At 41.3% G+C, this 19312-nt stretch overlaps 1 protein-coding gene across 1 annotated transcript in view; it reads right to left on the bottom strand.

The window, feature by feature from the left end:
- LOC134357623 (protein limb expression 1 homolog) overlaps window positions 1–16664 on the bottom strand; it is a 55334-nt gene extending 38670 nt beyond the window's left edge. The window contains exons 1-2 of the mRNA XM_063069244.1: window positions 16583–16664; window positions 3761–3924 (exon numbers count right to left, since the gene is read on the bottom strand). Of these exons, the coding sequence (XP_062925314.1) occupies window positions 3761–3924; window positions 16583–16664 (246 nt within the window). The remainder of the gene's footprint in view (window positions 1–3760; window positions 3925–16582) is intronic.
- Between the last annotated feature and the right edge of the window lie 2648 nt (window positions 16665–19312).

Consider the following 19312-nt stretch of genomic DNA (forward strand, 5'->3'; position numbering starts at 1 on the left):
TAACTTGTTGTCTATGTTAGTACCGGACAGGTGAAGGAAAACTAGGCACGCCATTTAATTGTCAGAAACTTGACAACCCATATGGCCCACCTTCACTGTTTCTATCTTGTTTACGGTGCTGCTATGCACTATGGTCATCACTAGACATATTGCTAATTAAAGGAAGGTGCGGGGTGTTGACAGCTCAGATATTGTAATCCTTTATTCAGAATTTTCTTCCACGATGATTCTGGCTAGAATGTGACCAAATGGTCATGTTTACAGTACCACATGACCCCCTTTTTGGAGTCTGGGTTTCTCTAGTGAGGCCCACACCTTACTGTCCTTGAGAACTACAACTACGCTGACTCAGGCCTAGGGGGCCAGTGTCGGGCAAGGCAAGGCAAGGTCCTTGAGAAGGCACTGGCAAAATACATTTTTTATCTGCCGCACTGAAGAAGATCCTTCCGCAGTACAGCTGGGAAGGGAGTTCCAGGATTTAGGTCCTGTGATGATATCACGAAGCGCCTGCAGCTCCTGTCTTCTTGTTGATGGAGATTGTAGGTTTAGGAGGTACTATCAGAGTGGTAATGCATTCAGCAAAGTCAGCCACTATGTGTTGGCACTGGAGGGATTAAATGCTAGTCGGTGTGCTGCCAGTCAAGTTGGCTGCTTTGCTCAAATGATGTTGAGCTTCTTGAAAACCGTCAGGCTCACACTCTCCCGGCTGAATGGAAAATACTCCAGCACATTCCTTGTTGACGATGGAAAAGCGCTGAGACCTCAGTAAGTGAATCACTCACCACTAGATATCCAGCCTCTGAACATGTTAAGGTAATGATTCAGCTGCTATGGTTAAATTTTTAATGAGTAGTAATGCCCTGGGTCTTGAAGGTGGGGAATTTTGCTGGTGGGTAGATAACCATATTTCATTATGGATTGACAACCTGGGATGTGAATGGAGCGAAGTTCTAACCATGTGGAAGAGCAATCTGTAAGATTTACTCACTGAAAGCAGCCAGATGTGCTAGTTATTATTATGTTTATTACATCTCTTCATCCATCTCAATATCTTACAGTCATTGAGCACTTCAGCACAGAAACAGGTCATTTGGCCCATTTAGTCCATGCCTAGTCCCATTCATCGCACTTAAAGCACAGCACTCCATACCCCTCCGATCCAAGTACTTATCTTAACTTCGCTTGCAAAACTGCATCTATTTCTTATTTCCTTTTCACTTAATCTTTAACAGAACTCTGAGTGAGGCAACACATTCTGAAGTTTGCCCTCTCTTTTTTGAACCGCCTCACGTTCACTTCTCAACTCCATCAAAAGTCCAAAGGAAATTTTATAGATGTGACATGTGGGAATTATGGATAATGAGCGATGTAATAACACTTCATAACACATTGAGGAACAAAGATTGCCCCATTAAAAGTGGCTGTCTATTAATTATTTAATATTGCTATATCTGGAAAAGTACAGTACTGTACAGAAGTCATAGGAACGTACATAGAGCTAGGATGCACAAGACCTTTGCACAGTACTGTACTTGTCAACATAGAGGGGAGAGCGAGGTTGTAAATCTGGTGGGAGCAGGGAGGAGTGCTGTGGAAGGGGTGTGGGACAGGTGGCAGAAAGGGAGTGTCGGGCAGCGGGTGCCACCTGTGAAGACATACCCAATCCTGAGACACCAGGCAAGGTCATTTGATTCCAAACATTTGGTTTATTGACTATTACAGAATGCCTCTGATGCTTCCCCCACCCTTTCATCTCCCTTCCACTTTTTCCAACCATGATTCCCCTCTCCCTCCTCCATTCCCACTCTCAGTCCACAATACCCATATCAAAATCAGGTTTACCATCACTCACATGTGTCATGAAACCTGTTTTTTTTGCAGCAATACAGTGCAATACATAAAATTACTACAATACTATGTAAAAGCTTGAAGCACCCTAGCTATAAATATACGTGCTTACGACTTTTGCACAGTACTGTAGATGTATGCACAGAACATTGAATTCCCAAATTCTTCTGGTAAAAAATTCCATGAACAGATGTGAGTGGGAAGATAAATGGTCAATCCATATGTGGAAGACGGTTAAGTAAATCAATGGGTTGTTAAATCTATTTACAGCAAGTGTGCATCCTTGTGAGGGTGAAACCAAAACCTGCCCGGCCTTTCTACTTTAATATGTGTATGCATTCTTTTCAGGGATTCAGTGAAGGGCTTCAGCGTATTTTAGCTTTTGATAGCTCTGATTTTTTGTTTTGCAAAAGAACATCAAGTATTGGGCTGAGAGAATTGGGTTCTGCAGAAGGAACACCAAACATGTCTCTCTGTTGTCTGACCCTGATAAACAGGAGAACTAGAGAGAATGGCACAGTAACATAATGATTAGCATAACTTCTTCACAGCACCAGAGATCACCAGCTGGGGTTTAATCCCTGGCACTCTCTGTAAGGAGTTTCCACATTCTCCCCCTAGCCGTGTGGGTTTCTTTCGGGAGTTCCTGTTTCATCCCATATTCCAAAGGTGTACAAGTTAGGGTTGGTAAGTTGAAGGCTTGCTATGTTGGCGCTGGAAGCATGGTACCAATGTGGGCTCCGTAGTATAATGTTCAGAATCAGAATCCGAATCAGTATTAATATCACCAGTATACGCTGTGGAAGTTGTTAACTCAGTAGCAGCAGTACAATGCAATACATGATAATATAGAAAAAAAAGTAGATGAATTACAGTAAGTATATAAATGTATATTAAATAGATTAAAATAGTGTAAAAATAGAAATAATATAAAAAGTGAGGTTCGATATCCATTTAGGAATCAGATGGCAGAGCAGGAAAAGCTCTTCCTGAATCTCTGGGTGTGTGGCTTTCAGGCTTCCTGAAGGTAACAATAAGAAGAGGGCATGTCCTGGGTGATGGGGGGCTTAATAATGGACACCACCTTTCTGAGTCACCGCTTCTTGGAGATGTCTTGCATACAATGAAGGTTAGTACCCATGATGGTGCTGAGTAATTTTATAATGTTCCGTAGCTTCTTCACTGATTTGAATTGAAGCAAATGATGGATGTCACTGATTCGATGGACGTGTGACAAATAAAGCTTATCTCTCTTTAAATCTCTTTAAAATTTTCATTAAACATACTTCAGTATGTTCGTCAAAAGTCTCTGGTAATTTAATAGTTTGTCATTATCAAAGATGTTAATACAATATTAGAAAGGCAACAGTCTTTTTTTAATTTGTTTGCTTGTATGGTTTGTGATTATAGCATCATATAGATATATCCAATCAGTAGTTATGGCATACTGTATTCAGAGAAATATAAGAGATATTCCAGAGAGTTTCTGGAAGAGAAGTGCCAAAAATAAATTCAACGTTCAATGTGAATGCACTGCCGGTGATGATGGAGGAGGCGGTAGGGAAACTCTAGGCAGTTTCCAGAGTAAGTTACATGACTGGCACAACATTGTGGACTGAAGGGCCTGTAATGTGCTGTAGATGTCCATGTTCTATGTTCTATTATCAAAGTGCATATGTTACCATTTTCTACCCTGAGATTTATTTTATTGTACACATTCACAGCGGAACAAAGAAATACAATAGAATCAATGAAAAGGTACACACAAAGACTGACAATGTGCAAAAAACAAACTGCATAAACAACAAAATAATAAATAATAATGAGAACATGAGTTGTAGAGTCCTTGAAACCATTGTTATCGTAAACAGTCTATCAGAAAATGCACGTATATAGGTTAAATGCCAATTACCTGGAAGTTGCCAAAGCAGCTGCCTCCTGGCAGAGTGACATAACAGACATGTGGTGCAAGACGAGATGGCACGGACTCATATACAACGAGACTTCCATTCTTGAAGACAGCTCCTTGATTTCTTTTCTTCTCCCAAAACTCCTGCAATGTTTCCACCACGTTCACTGTTCGAAGGCAAAGAAAATGGTACTCTGAGTTTAGAAATTAAAATTCAACAAACCTCACTCTTATCCTCATTGGCAGGCCAGTTAACAGTAGCAAATGTAATTCATTCTTCATCTCTGAATAAGAATTATCTACAACAACAGCCGTTATTTCCTTTGTTCGGTACTATTGAAAAGGCAAAAAGAAATGCCAAGGCATTCACAAAAGTATTAGAAAATCAAGCCTGTATATCAAACCACAGAAGAAATGTTGGGGCAGATCACCAAGGCCTTTGTCGAATTAAAGTAAGTCAGAAAGTTTAGAGAGCCATAAACATGAAACGCTGGAGGAGCTCAGCAGTTCATGCAGCATCTATGCAGGGGAATAAACAGTCAACATTTCTGACTGAAACCCTTCATCAGGATTGGAAAGGAAAGGGGAAGAAACTGGAATAAGAAGGTGGTGGGAGGGGAAGGAGTACGAACTGGCAGGTGATTTCTCCTTCCGGTAAAAAAAAATCCCTCCCGCTCCTCTCTTAGTCTATTCCCCACTCTGGCCTCCCACCTCTTCTCAGCTGCCTATCACCTCCCCCTGGATACTGTCCTCCTTCCCTTTCTCCTATGGTCCACTCTCCTCTCCTTTCAGATTCCTTCCTCTCCACCCTTTACCTTTCCTACCCACCTGGCTTCACCTATCTCCTTCTAAATAGTCCTCCTTCCCCTCCCCCACCTTTTTATTCTGGCATCTTCCCCCTTCCTTTCCATTCCTGAAGAAGGGTCTCAGGCTGTTTATTAATTTCCATGGATGCTGCCTGACTTGCTGAGTTCCTCCAGCATTTTGTGTGTGTTGCTCTGGGTTTCCAGCATCTGCAGACTTTCTCGTGTAGGTGATTGCTCTGGCGAATGGGGACACACTTCCAATGGTGGAGACGATCACTGAGGATGAGGAAGAAGACCAGAATTAGAGGAGTGAGGAGGGTTGTGGTTTGGAAGCAAGTTCAGGCATAGGGAAGTAAGACAAAACAACAGTGAGAACTTGACAACGAAGACGTTGTGTGAATAGTGTCAGTCAGTAAGCACGGGTTAACAGTTGAAAGGGAGACGGTAAAGTCAGGACACAGGTAGCAGGGTGCTGGATAACTTTGAAGTTATTAGAGTGAGAGAAGCTGCCCTATGATATGAACATAAAAACCCTACAGATCCTGGAAATTTGAAATAAGAAGAGAAAATATTCGAACGATACTCAGCAGGTCAGGTAGCATCATAAAGTCAAAGTAAATTTATATCAGAGGATGTAGATGTTACCATATACAGTACTCCCTTAAGATTCATAGAGTCAGAGAAATGCAGTGCAAAAATAGGCAGTACAATAAAATAAAGAAATATAATAGAAATTATGAAAAACTATATAGAAACGAACAGTGACAAACAAACAATGTGCAAATTAAGACAAATTGTGTGTAAAAAAGAATGCCATTGAACAGGAGCTGTAGGTTAAAAGTGAGTCTGTAGCTTGTGGAATTCGTTCAGAGTTGTGGCATCTATACTAAAAGAAACAGTTCAGATTTCAGGTCTATTTACATGTCGGAACATAGACTTGAAACATTAACTCTATATCTCTGCAGGTGTGGCATGCCTTGCTGAGTGTTACCAGAATTTTCTATTTTTGTTTCTGGAGTTTGTTTGGATATGTTTGTCTAGAGGAAGTAAGGGCGTGGATTTGGATTTCATTGGCAAACAAGTCAAGACAGCTGCAGGGTCAAAGGCTGCCCAGGAGGGTGGGGGTTAGAGATGGCAAGTGGAATGCCGTATAGGGAAGTGTATGGGTCATGCACTTCAGTAGAACGAATAAGAGCATAAACTATTTTCTGAACAGGAAGCAAATTCAGAAATCAGAGGCCAAAATGCATTTGGGAGTCCTGGTACAGAATTCCGTTAAGGTTAACTTTCAGGTTGAGTTGGTGGCGAGGAAGGCAAATGCAACTCCAGCGTTCATTTAAAGAGGACTATAATATAAAAGCAAGGATGTAATGCTGAGGTTTTATAAGGCACTGGTCAGACTGGATATGGAATACTGCAAGCAGTTTTGGGCCCCATATCTACAAATGGATGCGCTGGCAATGGAGAGGGTCCAGTGGAAGTCCATGAGAATGATACAGAAATGAAAGGGTTAATGTCTGAGAAGCCAGATGGTGGTGAATCTGTGGAATTCATTGTCACTGACACCTGTGGAGGTCAAGTCCTGGGGTCATTGTCACTGACACCTGTGGAGGTCAAGTCCTGGGGTGTATTTAAAGCAGACGTTAGTAGGTTTTTGATTGGTAAAGGTTTCAAAGGTTACGGAAAGAAGACAGGAGAATGGGGTTGAGAGGGAAAACATGGCATAACAGATTTGACAGGCCAAATGAACTAATTATACTCCTATGTCTTATGGTCTTACGGTCTATGTTAGTCAAAAGATAACTGGTCTTATTCCAAAAACACGTGACAGGGTTGTATATAACATCAAGGTTGCAAACAGCCTGTCTCATTTGCAGGTTCCAGCCCATAATCCTTCACTTCAGGGCTTCCTGAAGGAAGTTTGTGTTGTAGGTGTTCACCAAATTGCCAGCAGGTTGTATGGACAGAACATCAAATGCAGTTGACAAGTATTTAACATTGCAAAATATTTCAGATGGTGGAAGTCTGCAATGAACGAAAGGAATGCTAGAAATATTCATCATGGCAGGCCGCATCTGGAGAGCGAAATAGAGATGAGGTTTTAAGTCAATGGACTTTCATGTTGAAAGAACATTCATGGTGTGCCCCTTTGGTTCTTACACTGAGTCATAGTGAATTACTGCTTTAAAGTACAGTACTGTACAAATGTTTTAGGTATATCTATATATATATATTGCACAGTACTGTATTTGTCAATGTGGAGCGGAGAGCAAGTTTGTAAATCTGGTAGGAGCAAAGGGTGTTGGGAATAGTAAGGGAAAGGTGTTGTGGGACAGGTGTGGGATAGGTGACAGAAAAAAAGAGTGCCAAGGGCAGGAGTTGTGCAGGTGCAGACACACCCTGCCCTGAGACAGCAGGCAAGGCCATTTGATTCCAAATAATTGGTTTATTGATCATTACAGAATGTCTCTCTGGTGCTTCCCACTCCCTCCCCTTTCTCTTCTCCTTTTCCCAACCATGATTCCCCTCTCCCTGCCCCCTTCCCACTCTCAATTCACAATAAAGATGAATATCAAAGTCAGGTTTATCACCTACGTCATGAAATTTGCTTTTTTTTGCAGCAGCAGTACAATGCATTACATAAAATTGCTATAGTACTGTCATCATAGCTTGTCACACCAGACAGCCAGCCACTCTAGTGTTGTTTGGTTGATGTTGAGCAGGTCAGTATTAGCTAAATCGGGTGAGAGTGGGCAGTTACGCAGAACGTGTTCAATGTTCTGCACCCTTTCACCACACTCACAGGATTCGCTGGTCTTTAAACCCCACTTCACCATGTTGTCTCCTGTCCTACAAACTCCCGCTCTCGTCCTGTTGAGAGTGAACCACTTCCGTCTGTCAAGCAGTGCCCTGTCTGGTAACATTTCTGTGGGGTCTTGCGCTGTATTGTTTGGTGGGGTTCTGGCTTCTGTTTGTTGCCAGAGGTCAATCCTGTATGTTTGGGGGGATGTTCTGTGCGGTAGTTCCTCCACTGTAGCAAAGCTTTTCCTCGATTTTAGGCGGTTGGAAACTAGCACATGATGATGTAGTGGGTGACATGGATCCGAGTTCTGTTTACCTTTTTCAATTCTTGTTGTAGTGTGTCTTCGGATCTCTGGGGGAGCAATGCCTGTAAGTCTGTAAATGATGTTAGTCTGTGTGGGGTGCAATGTGTCCGTGATTATTCAGCAGGCTTCGTTAAACAACAGGTCTATTTTCTTCACATGGGCTGATCTGCCCCACACAGGTGCACAGTATTCTGCAGGATCCACCTGCTCCAGGAGACTGGGTCCCCGGCAGCGTTTCTTTCTCTTGACCAGGAGAAGGCATTTGACTGGGTAGACCACAGTTTCCTGGTGGGCACTCTGCAGGCTTTTGGGCTCGGACCACAAAGTGTGGTCTGAGTTCGGCTCCTATACTCTGCCGCAGAATGCCTTGTTAAGATCAACGGATCACTGACAGCACCCATTCCCTTCAGAAGAGGAGAACGTCAGGGGTGCCCCATGTCCGGTCAATTGTATGTGTCGAGCCATTCCTGAGCCTTCTTTGGCAAAGGCTGACGGGTCTGGTTCTGCATGAACCGGACATGGAGGTCGTCCTCTCAGCCTATGCCGACGATGTACTCCTCATGGTGACAGATTTCCGTGAGTGCCAAGAAGTTTTCTTGGTGACATCCTCTGCTAGGATCAACTGGGCGAAATGTTCCGGACTCTTACTGGGTCAGTGGCAGGTAGACTCCCTGCCAGAGGAGATGAGAGCTTTTGAGTGGAGCATCAGACGTTTTCTCTATCTGGGAGTCTACCTGAGACCTTCTGGGGAGACCTGGCTGGCGAACTGGCAGGACATGGAGACAAAAGTCATGGCCCGGCTGGGGCGCTGGTCAGGTCCTCTCAGCGTGCTTGCCTATCAAGGCAGGGTAGTGGTCATAAACCAGCTGGTGGCCTCCATGTTGTGATACCGGATGGTCACCTTGGCCCATCCTGCCCCTTTTGTTGCGAGAATGCAGAGGAAATTAGTGGACTTCTTCTGGGGTAACAGGAAACACTGGATCTCCGCAGCGGTCGAGTCTCCCAGTGGGAGAGGGCGGACAGTCGATGGTGTATGTACGTACGCGACTGGCGGCTCTCTGCCTAAGGACTCTGCAGAGATTCCTGTACACCGAGCACCCTCCCAGGTGGCATGTGTTGGCAACGTTCTTCATCCGGAGGGGCTGCTGTCTTCACGAAGATATGCGGCTACCACCGGCAGGCGTCAGCCGTGCTGCTTTGCGGAGTCTGCCCGGCTTCTATCAGGACCTACTGAGAGTCTGGAACATGGTTGCCTCAGGCCGGAATCCCCTCCTCTGGCAGAGGGTGGAGTCCTGGCCCACCCTTGCCTTACCTCAACGGATGTCGGTGCGGCTCAGGTGTGTGGAACGACTCAGGCTGAGCTGCTTGTCGGGCGCAGGCCCCGCAACCTTACCCGAGAGCCGAATCCACACAACTTGAGCCGTCTTTCATCGACACCCACAATCCCATTCAGGGATGCAAGTAGGATGTATCTTAATGGGCTGCTGCTTCACACCCTCCACTTCCCAGCCCTTGTCCATGGTCCCGACACGCCATGGCGGTCGGTATTTCCAACTGGAGGTGAGGGGGGTCCCCAATGGAAGTCCCTTTATGAGGGAGTTCTTCCCATGCACCTTGGGGATCTGGGGAGGAGGCTGCTGCATAGATCGGTGCCTTGTAATAAATTCTTTGGTTTGTATTCAGATCGCCCAGCCGCATGTCACTTCTGCGGGCTGGAGGAAACCGTGTACCACATGTACATAGAGTGTGTGAGGCTACAGCCCTTTTTGCGTATTTGCGTGGGCTGCTTTTCGCCTTCTGGTTGCATTTAACCCCACCCTATTTATATATGGTCATCCAGTAAGGGGGGCATGGAGGGATGAGGATGTCCTTGTCAACTTGCCCCTGGGGCTGGCGAAAAAAGCCATCTGTGGGTCTTGGAAACGGGTGGCGGGAGTATCTGGCTGGGTAGACTGCCTGGCAATGTTTAAGGGGTATGATCGTGCCCAGGTAAATATTGAAAAGGAACATGCGCAGTCCATGGCGACCTTAGAGCCATTCCGGGACCGTTGGACTCTGTGGGGTGTAAATGCCATCATTGAAAGAGATGGACGCATTTTGGTTTAATGTGTAATGTCTATTTGTAGTGAAGTAATTGTGTTAGTCACTGTTTTGTATATACTGTATAGCACCGAATTTAAAAAAAAGTATTCTGCAGGTGCATAGCAGAGTGCTAAGGCAGTTGATCTAAGTGTGTGAGCATTAGCTCCCCATTTCGTGCCTGCTTATTTTTTCAAGAGAGAATTGCGAGAGCCAATTTTCCCTCGGAGTTTTTGGATGTGGGTGGCAAATGAGAGCGTCCTATCCAGCGTCATGCCCAGGTAAAGATGGAGTCAGATGGTGTTCAAGCTCCTTCCCACACCAGAAAATCTTGAGTTTCCGAGCTGCTTCTCGATTCCTCAGGTAGAATGCACACACTTGAGTTTTTGATGGATTTGGGTTCAGAGACCATTTTTTATAATAGAAACATAGAAACATAGAAAATAGGTGCAGGAGTAGGCCATTTGGCCCTTCGAGCCTGCGCCGCCATTTATTATGATCATGGCTGATCATCCAACTCAGAACCCCGCCCCAGCCTTCCCTCCATACTCCCTGACCCCCGTAGCCACAAGGGCCATATCTAACTCCCTCTTAAATATAGCCAATGAACTGGCCTCAACTGTTCCCTGTGGCAGAGAATTCCACAGATTCACCACTCTCTGTGTGAAGAAGTTTTTCCTAATCTTGGTCCTAAAAGGCTTCCCCTTTATCCTCAAACTGTAACCCCTCGTTCTGGACTTCCCCAACATCGGGAACAATTTTCCTGCATCTAGCCTGTCCAATCCCTTTAGGATTTTATATGTTTCAATCAGATCCTCCCTCAATCTTCTAAATTCCAACGAGTACAAGCCCAGTTCATCCAGTCTTTCTTCATATGAAAGTCCTGCCATCCCAGGAATCAATCTGGTGAACCTTCTTTGTACTCCCTCTATGGCAAGGATGTTTTTCCTCAGATTAGGGGACCAAAACTGCACACAATACTCCAGGTGTGGTCTCACCAAGGCCTTGTACAACTGCAGTAGTACCTCCCTGCTCCTGTACTCAAATCCTCTCGCTATAAATGCCAGCATACCATTCGCCTTTTTCACCGCCTGCTGTACCTGCATGCCCACTTTCAATGACTGGTGTATAATGACACCCAGGTCTCGTTGCACCTCCCCTTTTCCTAATCGGCCACCATTCAGATAATAATCTGTTTTCCTATTTTTCCATCAAAGTGGATAACTTCACATTTATCCACATTAAATTGCTTCTGCCATGAATTTGCCCACTCACCCAACCTATCCAAGTCACTCTGCATCCTCTTAGCATCCTCCTCACAGCTAACACTGCCACCCAGCTTCGTGTCATCCGCAAACTTGGAGATGCTGCATTTAATTCCCTCATCCAAGTCACTAATATATATTGTAAACAACTGGGGTCCCAGCACTGAGCCTTGCGGTACCCCACTAGTCACCGCCTGCCATTCTGAAAAGGTCCCGTTTATTCCCACTCTTTGCTTCCTGTCTGCTAACCAATTCTCCATCCACATCAATACCTTACCCCCAATACCGTGTGCTTTAAGTTTGCACACTAATCTCCTGTGTGGGACCTTGTCAAAAGCCTTTTGAAAATCCAAATATACCACATCCACTGGTTCTCCCCATCCACTCTACTAGTTACATCCTCAAAAAATTCTATGAGATTCGTCAGACATGATTTTCCTTTCACAAATCCATGCTGACTTTGTCCGATGATTTCACCGCTTTCCAAATGTGCTGTTATCACATCTTTGATAACTGACTCCAGCAGTTTCTCCACCACCGACGTTAGGCTAACTGGTCTATAATTCCCCGGTTTCTCTCTCCCTCCTTTTTTAAAAAGTGGGGTTACATTAGCCACCCTCCAATCCTCAGGAACTAGTCCAGAATCTAACCAGTTTTGAAAAATTATCACTAATGCATCCACTATTTCTTGGGCTACTTCCCTAAGCACTCTAGGATGTAGACCATCTGGCCCTGGGGATTTATCTGCCTTCAATCCCTTCAATTTACCTAACACCACTTCCCTACTAACATGTATTTTGCTCAGTTCCTCTATCTCACTGGACCCTCTGTCCCCTACTATTTCTGGAAGATTATTTATGTCCTCCTTAGTGAAGACAGAACCAAAGTAATTATTCAATTGGTCTGCCATGTCCTTGCTCCCCATAATCAATTCACCTGTTTCTGTCTGTAGGGGACCTACATTTGTCTTTACCAGTCTTTTCCTTTTTACATATCTATAAAAGCTTTTACAGTCAGTTTTTATGTTCCCTGCCAGTTTTCTCTCATAATCTTTTTTCCCCTTCCTAATTAAGCCCTTTGTCCTCCTCTGCTGAACTCTGAATTTCTCCCAGTCCTCAGGTGAGGTAATTCTGCTTCATTGCTTTGAGGACTGCTGTAAGTTGTATTTCAACTTCTTGGAAGGAGTTAGCTTGTGTTGCTATGCATAGGTCGTCTGCATAGATAAACCTGCCTGTGTTAGGAAAGGCTTGTTGGTCGTTTGTGTAAACATTAAATTGTAGAGGTGCCAGGACTGATCCCTGTGGTAGTCCATTTTTTGTGGACTCTACCTACTCTTAATTCCATTCATTCCTACATAAAATCTGCGATTTTCTAGGAGGCTTCTTATTACTTTGACTGTGGTTTCGTTCTTTAACATTTTAGATAATTTCAGTAGAAGGCCTCTGTGATTCAGTGTCATATGCTGCTGTTAAGTCAATGAATACTGCCCCTGTAGTTTGTCGCATTTCAAAGCCATCCTCAATATACTGGGTTAAGTTCAGGACTTGACCGCAGCAAGAGCGGCCTGGCCTGAACCCGGCTTAGTCTGGTGTTAGAAGATCTTCGACTAAGGGGGATATTCTTTTCAGTATGAGTCTCTCATAGAGTTTATAGAGGGTGCAGAGCAAGGAAATCGGTCTGTAATTTTTAGGAACGTTGGGGTCTTTACTGGGTTTTAGGAGAGCAACAACTTTGGCTCTTCTCCACTTTTTAGGTATTTTTAATGATCTTAGGGAACAGTTAAAAAGGGTCAGAAGCCAATGGAGTTCTTTAGGTCCAATATGTTTAAGGAATTATTAAGAATCCCATCTATGCCAGCAACTTTGTTGGATTTTAGCTGTGATACTTCATCCTTTAATTCTTCTAGGGTGAGAGGCACTATAGTACTATGCAAATATATAAGGAATCGTATCTATATATGCATGTGCCTAAAACTTTTGCACAGTACTGTATATCCACATGATACCATTGCAAAGTGGGGCAAATGTTTTATTTTCTGCATATGACTAATGGCACATTGCCAGTACAACCTGAGCCAAGAGTTCAAATCCACCTGTAATCTTCCATTTTAATATTTTACCGAGTTTCCTGGTCATACCCCAAATACAGTTTTCAATTGAAATGGATGAACTAGAACCTCCTCGTTCCACAGCAACATTTTTAGATGCTTTTGTAAAGATCTGTTGTTGGTGACCTCACACAACTTCGGTTATTGATGAAATCTGTTTTGAACCAGTTTGTCTCCAGTTCCAATCCACTTATCACAGGCATACTCAAAACCAACAGGGGTGGGGGCGGGGAGGGAACTGTGACAGAACTGTAGAGAAAATAGGTTGAAGGAAAAATTAATTAGGGATAGGTTAAAATTAATGAACTGGGAGATATAGTAGATTTGATGAGCTAAAATGAAATTGTTCTATTTCATAACAGAATATGAAATATACCTAAAATAGGCACTATGTGTTTAAACTTATGTTGAAGGCTCTATATAAATGGAAGGTTTCATGGTGGTCTCCTGGGTTTTTGATCTTAAGGATGAGGCTTGTATTCTCGATTTTAAAAAATCAAATTCTTATGAATATCACAATTCGCTTAACAGTTAAAATGATTTTTAACAAATGAATCACAATCAGCATGCAAAATAGTTACATTTAAATGAAAAGAATTCTTCCATCAAAATTCTCTGCTCTATGAATAAGATGTTTCTAAAACTAATTCTGTTGAATTAGACTTAAGGTTGCCTGGCATGAAATATCTTCACCTTTTTCAACAAATCCTGTTTACTTACTATTTCATTACAAAGGAGGAAAGTGATGTATTCATTTGTGTTATATTTATTAACTCCATTGGTTGAGGTGGCAGCTTTCAGGTTTCAGACTTAGTGACTTGATTTCCGGATGGATCATCAAATAATTAAATCACTATAATCCATATTATCTCTTTTCTGTTTCCAATAGATGCTCCCTGAGCTATTCCATGTCTCCAGCATTTTATGCTTTTATTTTTAGATTTTGGTACCTGGACTCTTTCTTCCCAAAGATTTATTTCAGGTACTGTTGCTGAGCAGTAAAGCAAAATACTGAGTGGTCAGAAATTAAAAACAGAAAACTTGGTATACTTAATGTTTGCCTTTAATCATTTTGCCATTTTCTGAGAATAAAACGGCACTCAAAAATTCAAAGGAAAGCCTTAAGAGTTCATGTCACTGTATGAATCAAATGTAGAATCAGTCATTTCTAAGAGGTTTCTAGCAGTGGAAAAGCAATATTTATATATAATGGGCTCTAAGCTTGATGTATGGAAAGTTCTAAGTAGCCATGCAGCATGTGTTTCTCTTTGCTGGCTCTATATTTTAAACACTAAGTGTCTGGTGATTGATAAAAGTGGTGTCTCAGTAGTCTATGGACTTCACTGTCATTGAATATTAGCTACACAAGGAAAATAGGAATGCTGGCTGCCTCTAAAGTACAAATAGCCTTTGTTACAAAATATGTGATTCATTCAAATAGGCTTTGTGTTTTAAATTTAAACCCTTTAAGAGATCAAATCTAAATGTTTTGCAATCAACACCTGTATCTTGCCACACAATCAGCAAACAACTGCTGTAGGTGGAAGTGGGGTTATAATTCTTAACCATCCAGTGTTCCAAAAAGTTTAAGTGTGCTATCAATTAATAATTCTACATAAAATTGGAACTCCAGCATTGAAATTTAACCATACAGCATGATAAAATAGAAAACAAGATATAACTGTGATATTTCTTAGACCTAGAGCTTTCCTTTCCTATTTGAACCTATTAATCTTGACTCTTAAGTTTACAATTGCAAAATGTAATGCCTTACGAAATGAAGCTATGCCACAAAAGTAAGTTGCATTTTAATAACTCACAGATTGAAAGGTTGTATTATTCTTCCAGATAGTTCAGATGATGTCAATTCATTTCTGATAATATTGGTTTTAAATTAGGGAAGTATTTTAACTTTGAACTTTCTAGCCAATTAAACTTTAAACTTTGGTACTGGGTGGAACTGGTGCTTGGAGTTTTTTTTAACAGCGAGCAGAGATTGGGAATGGAGTGGATCAACATGACAGGTCTTTCAACACCAGAAAGGAATTATCTGTTATCTTATCAAGTACCACACAAACAGTATAATCACGTGCTAAACCTCTCCATCACGTTGTTGATGGAAGCATTTGTTAAAATCTTTCGCAAGAGTGATTTCAAAAGCTAAATGAGGTATAAACACTTTTAATCTGTAAAAGTAGGGTTGTCAGTGCCAGAAATTCAAACAGACTCAAAAACCTAGGAAGACAATATGGATTTTAAATGCAATGTGATCCAGCATTTTCCCACAGGTCTACTATATATTTCTCGGTTTTCTTTCCCTTCCTGATTTTGAATCTGCCGTTTTAATTATTTGTCTGCACTGTTTGAATTATTGCCACCTTGTGTCTGTGAATTTCAGTCCTGAAGAAGTTCTATTCTTTGGATTCTTCATTTGTTTTCTCGTCATATTGACTTTCATTGTGACCGTGATTGCTTGAATTACGATGTTTTTGTTGAATATCTTTAACTTATTTATTAGAAATAATGCAAAAGTAGTTCATTGCCTCTGTTTGAGGCTCCATCTATAGTTGCAGTTCATTAATTTTACATATAAATTACATGTATGATAACTGAGTTGTTTCATGTAAAATATTTCATTTTTATGTTTACATTTTATCTAGTAAAAGTGCAACTGCGTTGGTTGGGAGTCATGATCCCACTTGCAATTAATTAAGCGGTAGAAAAATTCTGTTAGTAATTTGCAGCTGAGGTGAAATTCACTGTGTGCACTGTAATGGCCAGTCACAATCAAATACTATAACCTTAAATAATGTTGTATCCCTCCCTTCCAGCCAAAATGTAGTACTTTTTCATTATATTATAGTTATTATTGTGAATTTTATACAGCTGCAAAGTTCCAGAGTTGGTGAGGCTGCCATTATAAAACTAATGAGCTATAATAATTTTCCTTTGCTTAAATGTTTTATATTTCATGTGAAATAAATTGCTTGAAAGTCTAACCACTTCAAAGAACAAGGCAGAACCAACTGCCTTGAAACAAGCGTAATAGCATTCAGATTTCTTGAAACAAAGAGTCTTTGCTTTCAAAGGGGCTGTCCAAAGTTAACCATTTAACTAATACTTCTAACAACCTCAAAGGCACAAAGAAAATCAACTTGAAATATCATTCTTGAATGTGTTTTTCTCAATTTCACAAGAGTTTTAAAAAAAACTAACAAATCAATATGTAACAAGAAGCACCATTATATCTCCTAGAGATATGATGGAATTCAAGGGGTCATAAGTAAATTTGACTTTATAATCTTCTAGCACTTCCACTATTGTTGCAGAAATGTGTATGATTTGGAAATAGATACAAAAATTATAACTCAGCCCAACAGACCTGCTTAAGTAATTTGGCATTTGTTGTTACTATATGAAGATGCATACTTAAAAAAACATAAATCACAAAGTTTACTCACAATCTTTAAAAATAAACGCAGGATTTTTGTCAGGCAGCATAGAGGAGACTATATCTTGCAGGGGTTTCAGTTTATTATCCATCTTGTGCCTGTCTTCTTCAGATAATATAAAAGCACTTCCCGCATGCCTGAATTACTCTGCTCTGTGCTGAGCTTCTGTAGAAGTCCAATGAGGCTGTATGGACTGGTAAGACTTGTATACATCTGCCAATCAGGCACTGAGTAGCTTGAAAAGCCAGCCAGAGGTCCTTATCCTTCTCTTGCTCACTTTTGTAGTATGGGGAGCTAATTAGCTGGAAGGCCATCTGACAAGCTTCGTTTCAACTGTTTCATTCTTCTTGATGTAACACTCACTGACAGCCACCTAATCATTGAAAGAAATTCCTTGTGTGACCTACCAGACAAAGCCTTTAGTTGTTTCAGTTCTTTGAATCACATAAATGTGTCTGCCTAGTGGGAGTTGAGCATCACAAGTTAAAATATATGTTGAGTTTTTTAAGTCCAATCAATTTTCAGTCAGCATTAAAATCAAACTAGACAGAGTAGTTTGATTTTACTTGCCAAACTAAAAAGCGTTTGTTGCAATATCTGAACTTTGTTTGAGAGGGTGTTACTGATCTGGAGAAACCACAGGCTGCATGGTTCACTACCAATTCATTCTGCATTTCAAACCTCCTGCACGATAACGAATGGTGTTTTCAGAGTTTTTTCCATTCGCAATTACAAAATGACACTGATTTAGAAATTTCGCAGCATGCTCGAGCAACTTGTCATAATCACTTCTTACCTTCTCATTGTTGAAGTTACCTTTTTTTTATATAGGAGCCTTTCTAGATTATTCTTGCGCATATAGTAAAAAAATCACTTTTACAGAAATATAAACAATACAGAATGTTTTATTCATAGTAAAATATGTTAAAGATGAACTGTACCTTTTAAAAATTAGAATCAGAATCAGATGTAATATCACTGGCATATGTGAAATTTGTTAATTTTATGGCAGCAGTACAATGAAATAAATGATAAATACAGAGAAATAAAACTGAGTTGCATTGAGTGTATATATATATATCTGTTAAATAGTTAAGTTAAAATAAGTAATACCAAATAACAGAAATAAACAAAGGAATGAGGTAGTGTCCATGGGTTCAATTTTAATTTATAAGCAGGTTTGCTTGTAGATCTTTGTGTGTAGTTTTACATTGATTCTATTGTATTTCTTTGTTCTATTCTGAATGCCTGCAAGAAAATGAATCTTGGCATAGTATTTGGTGGCATATATACAGTATACTTTGATAATACATTTGCTTCGAACGTTGCGATACATTACTGTAATTATTCTGCAGGTAGCTAAAGGCGTGACGTCAGAATCAGGTTTAATTTCAACTGCCGTATGTTGTGAAATTTGTTAACTTAGTGGCAGCAATACAATACATGATAATATAGAAAAAAAGCCACTTACAGTAAGTATATATATTAAAAATAGTACAAAAGCAGAAATAATTTTTTAAACATGAGGTAGTGTATGTGGGTTCGATGTCCACTTGGAAGATGGATGACATAGGGGCAGAAGCTGTTCCTGAAGAGCTGAATGTGTGCTTTCATGCTTCTGTACCTCCTTCCTGATGATAACAATGAGAGGCTAGCACGTCCTCTTCCTCTTCTCATGAGATGAGGAGATGTCCTTTAACAACTTGTGTTAAAGTGTATTAATATTACTAATATTGTTGATTAACAATAAACTATAAAAAGGAAAGATATCCAAAACTAAACTATTCTTCTCCAAGAGCAGTCGTCAAACCTGGTGAGTTTTGATCTAAAGATCTCATAACTGCTAACAGTGGGAATCGGGATGATCTCCTTCTCTTTAACTTCTCTTTAGGGTGGCTAATGTAACTCCACTTTTTAAAAAAGGAGGGAGAGAGAAACCGGGGAATTATAGACCGGTTAGTCTAACGTCGGTGGTGGGGAAACTGCTGGAGTCAGTTATCAAGGATGTGATAACAGCACATTTGGAAAGCGGTGAAATGATCGGACAAAGTCAGCATGGATTTGTGAAAGGAAAATCATGTCTGACAAATCTCATAGAATTTTTTGAGGATGTAACTAGTAGAGTGGATAGGGGAGAACCAGTGGATGTGGTATATTTGGATTTTCAAAAGGCTTTTGACAAGGTCCCACACAGGAGATTAGTGTGCAAACTTAAAGCACACAGTATTGGGGGTAAGGTATTGGTGTGGATGGAGAATTGGTTAGCAGACAGGAAGCAAAGAGTGGGAAGAAACGGGACCTTTTCAGAATGGCAGGCGGTGACTAGTGGGGTACCGCAAGGCTCAGTGCTGGGACCCCAGTTGTTTACAATATATATTAATGACTTGGATGAGGGAATTAAATGCAGCATCTCCAAGTTTGCGGATGACACGAAGCTGGGTGGCAGTGTTAGCTGTGAGGAGGATGCTAAGAGGATGCAGGGTGACTTGGATAGGTTGGGTGAGTGGGCAAATTCATGGCAGATGCAATTTAATGTGGATAAATGTGAAGTTATCCACTTTGGTGGCAAAAATAGGAAAACAGATTATTATCTGAATGGTGGCCGATTAGGAAAAGGGGAGGTGCAACGAGACCTGGGTGTCATTATACACCAGTCATTGAAAGTGGGCATGCAGGTACAGCAGGCGGTGAAAAAGGCGAATGGTATGCTGGCATTTATAGCGAGAGGATTCGAGTACA

Source organism: Mobula hypostoma, chromosome 16, assembly GCF_963921235.1.
Source record: "Mobula hypostoma chromosome 16, sMobHyp1.1, whole genome shotgun sequence".
NCBI classification, from domain to species: Eukaryota; Metazoa; Chordata; class Chondrichthyes; order Myliobatiformes; family Myliobatidae; genus Mobula; species Mobula hypostoma.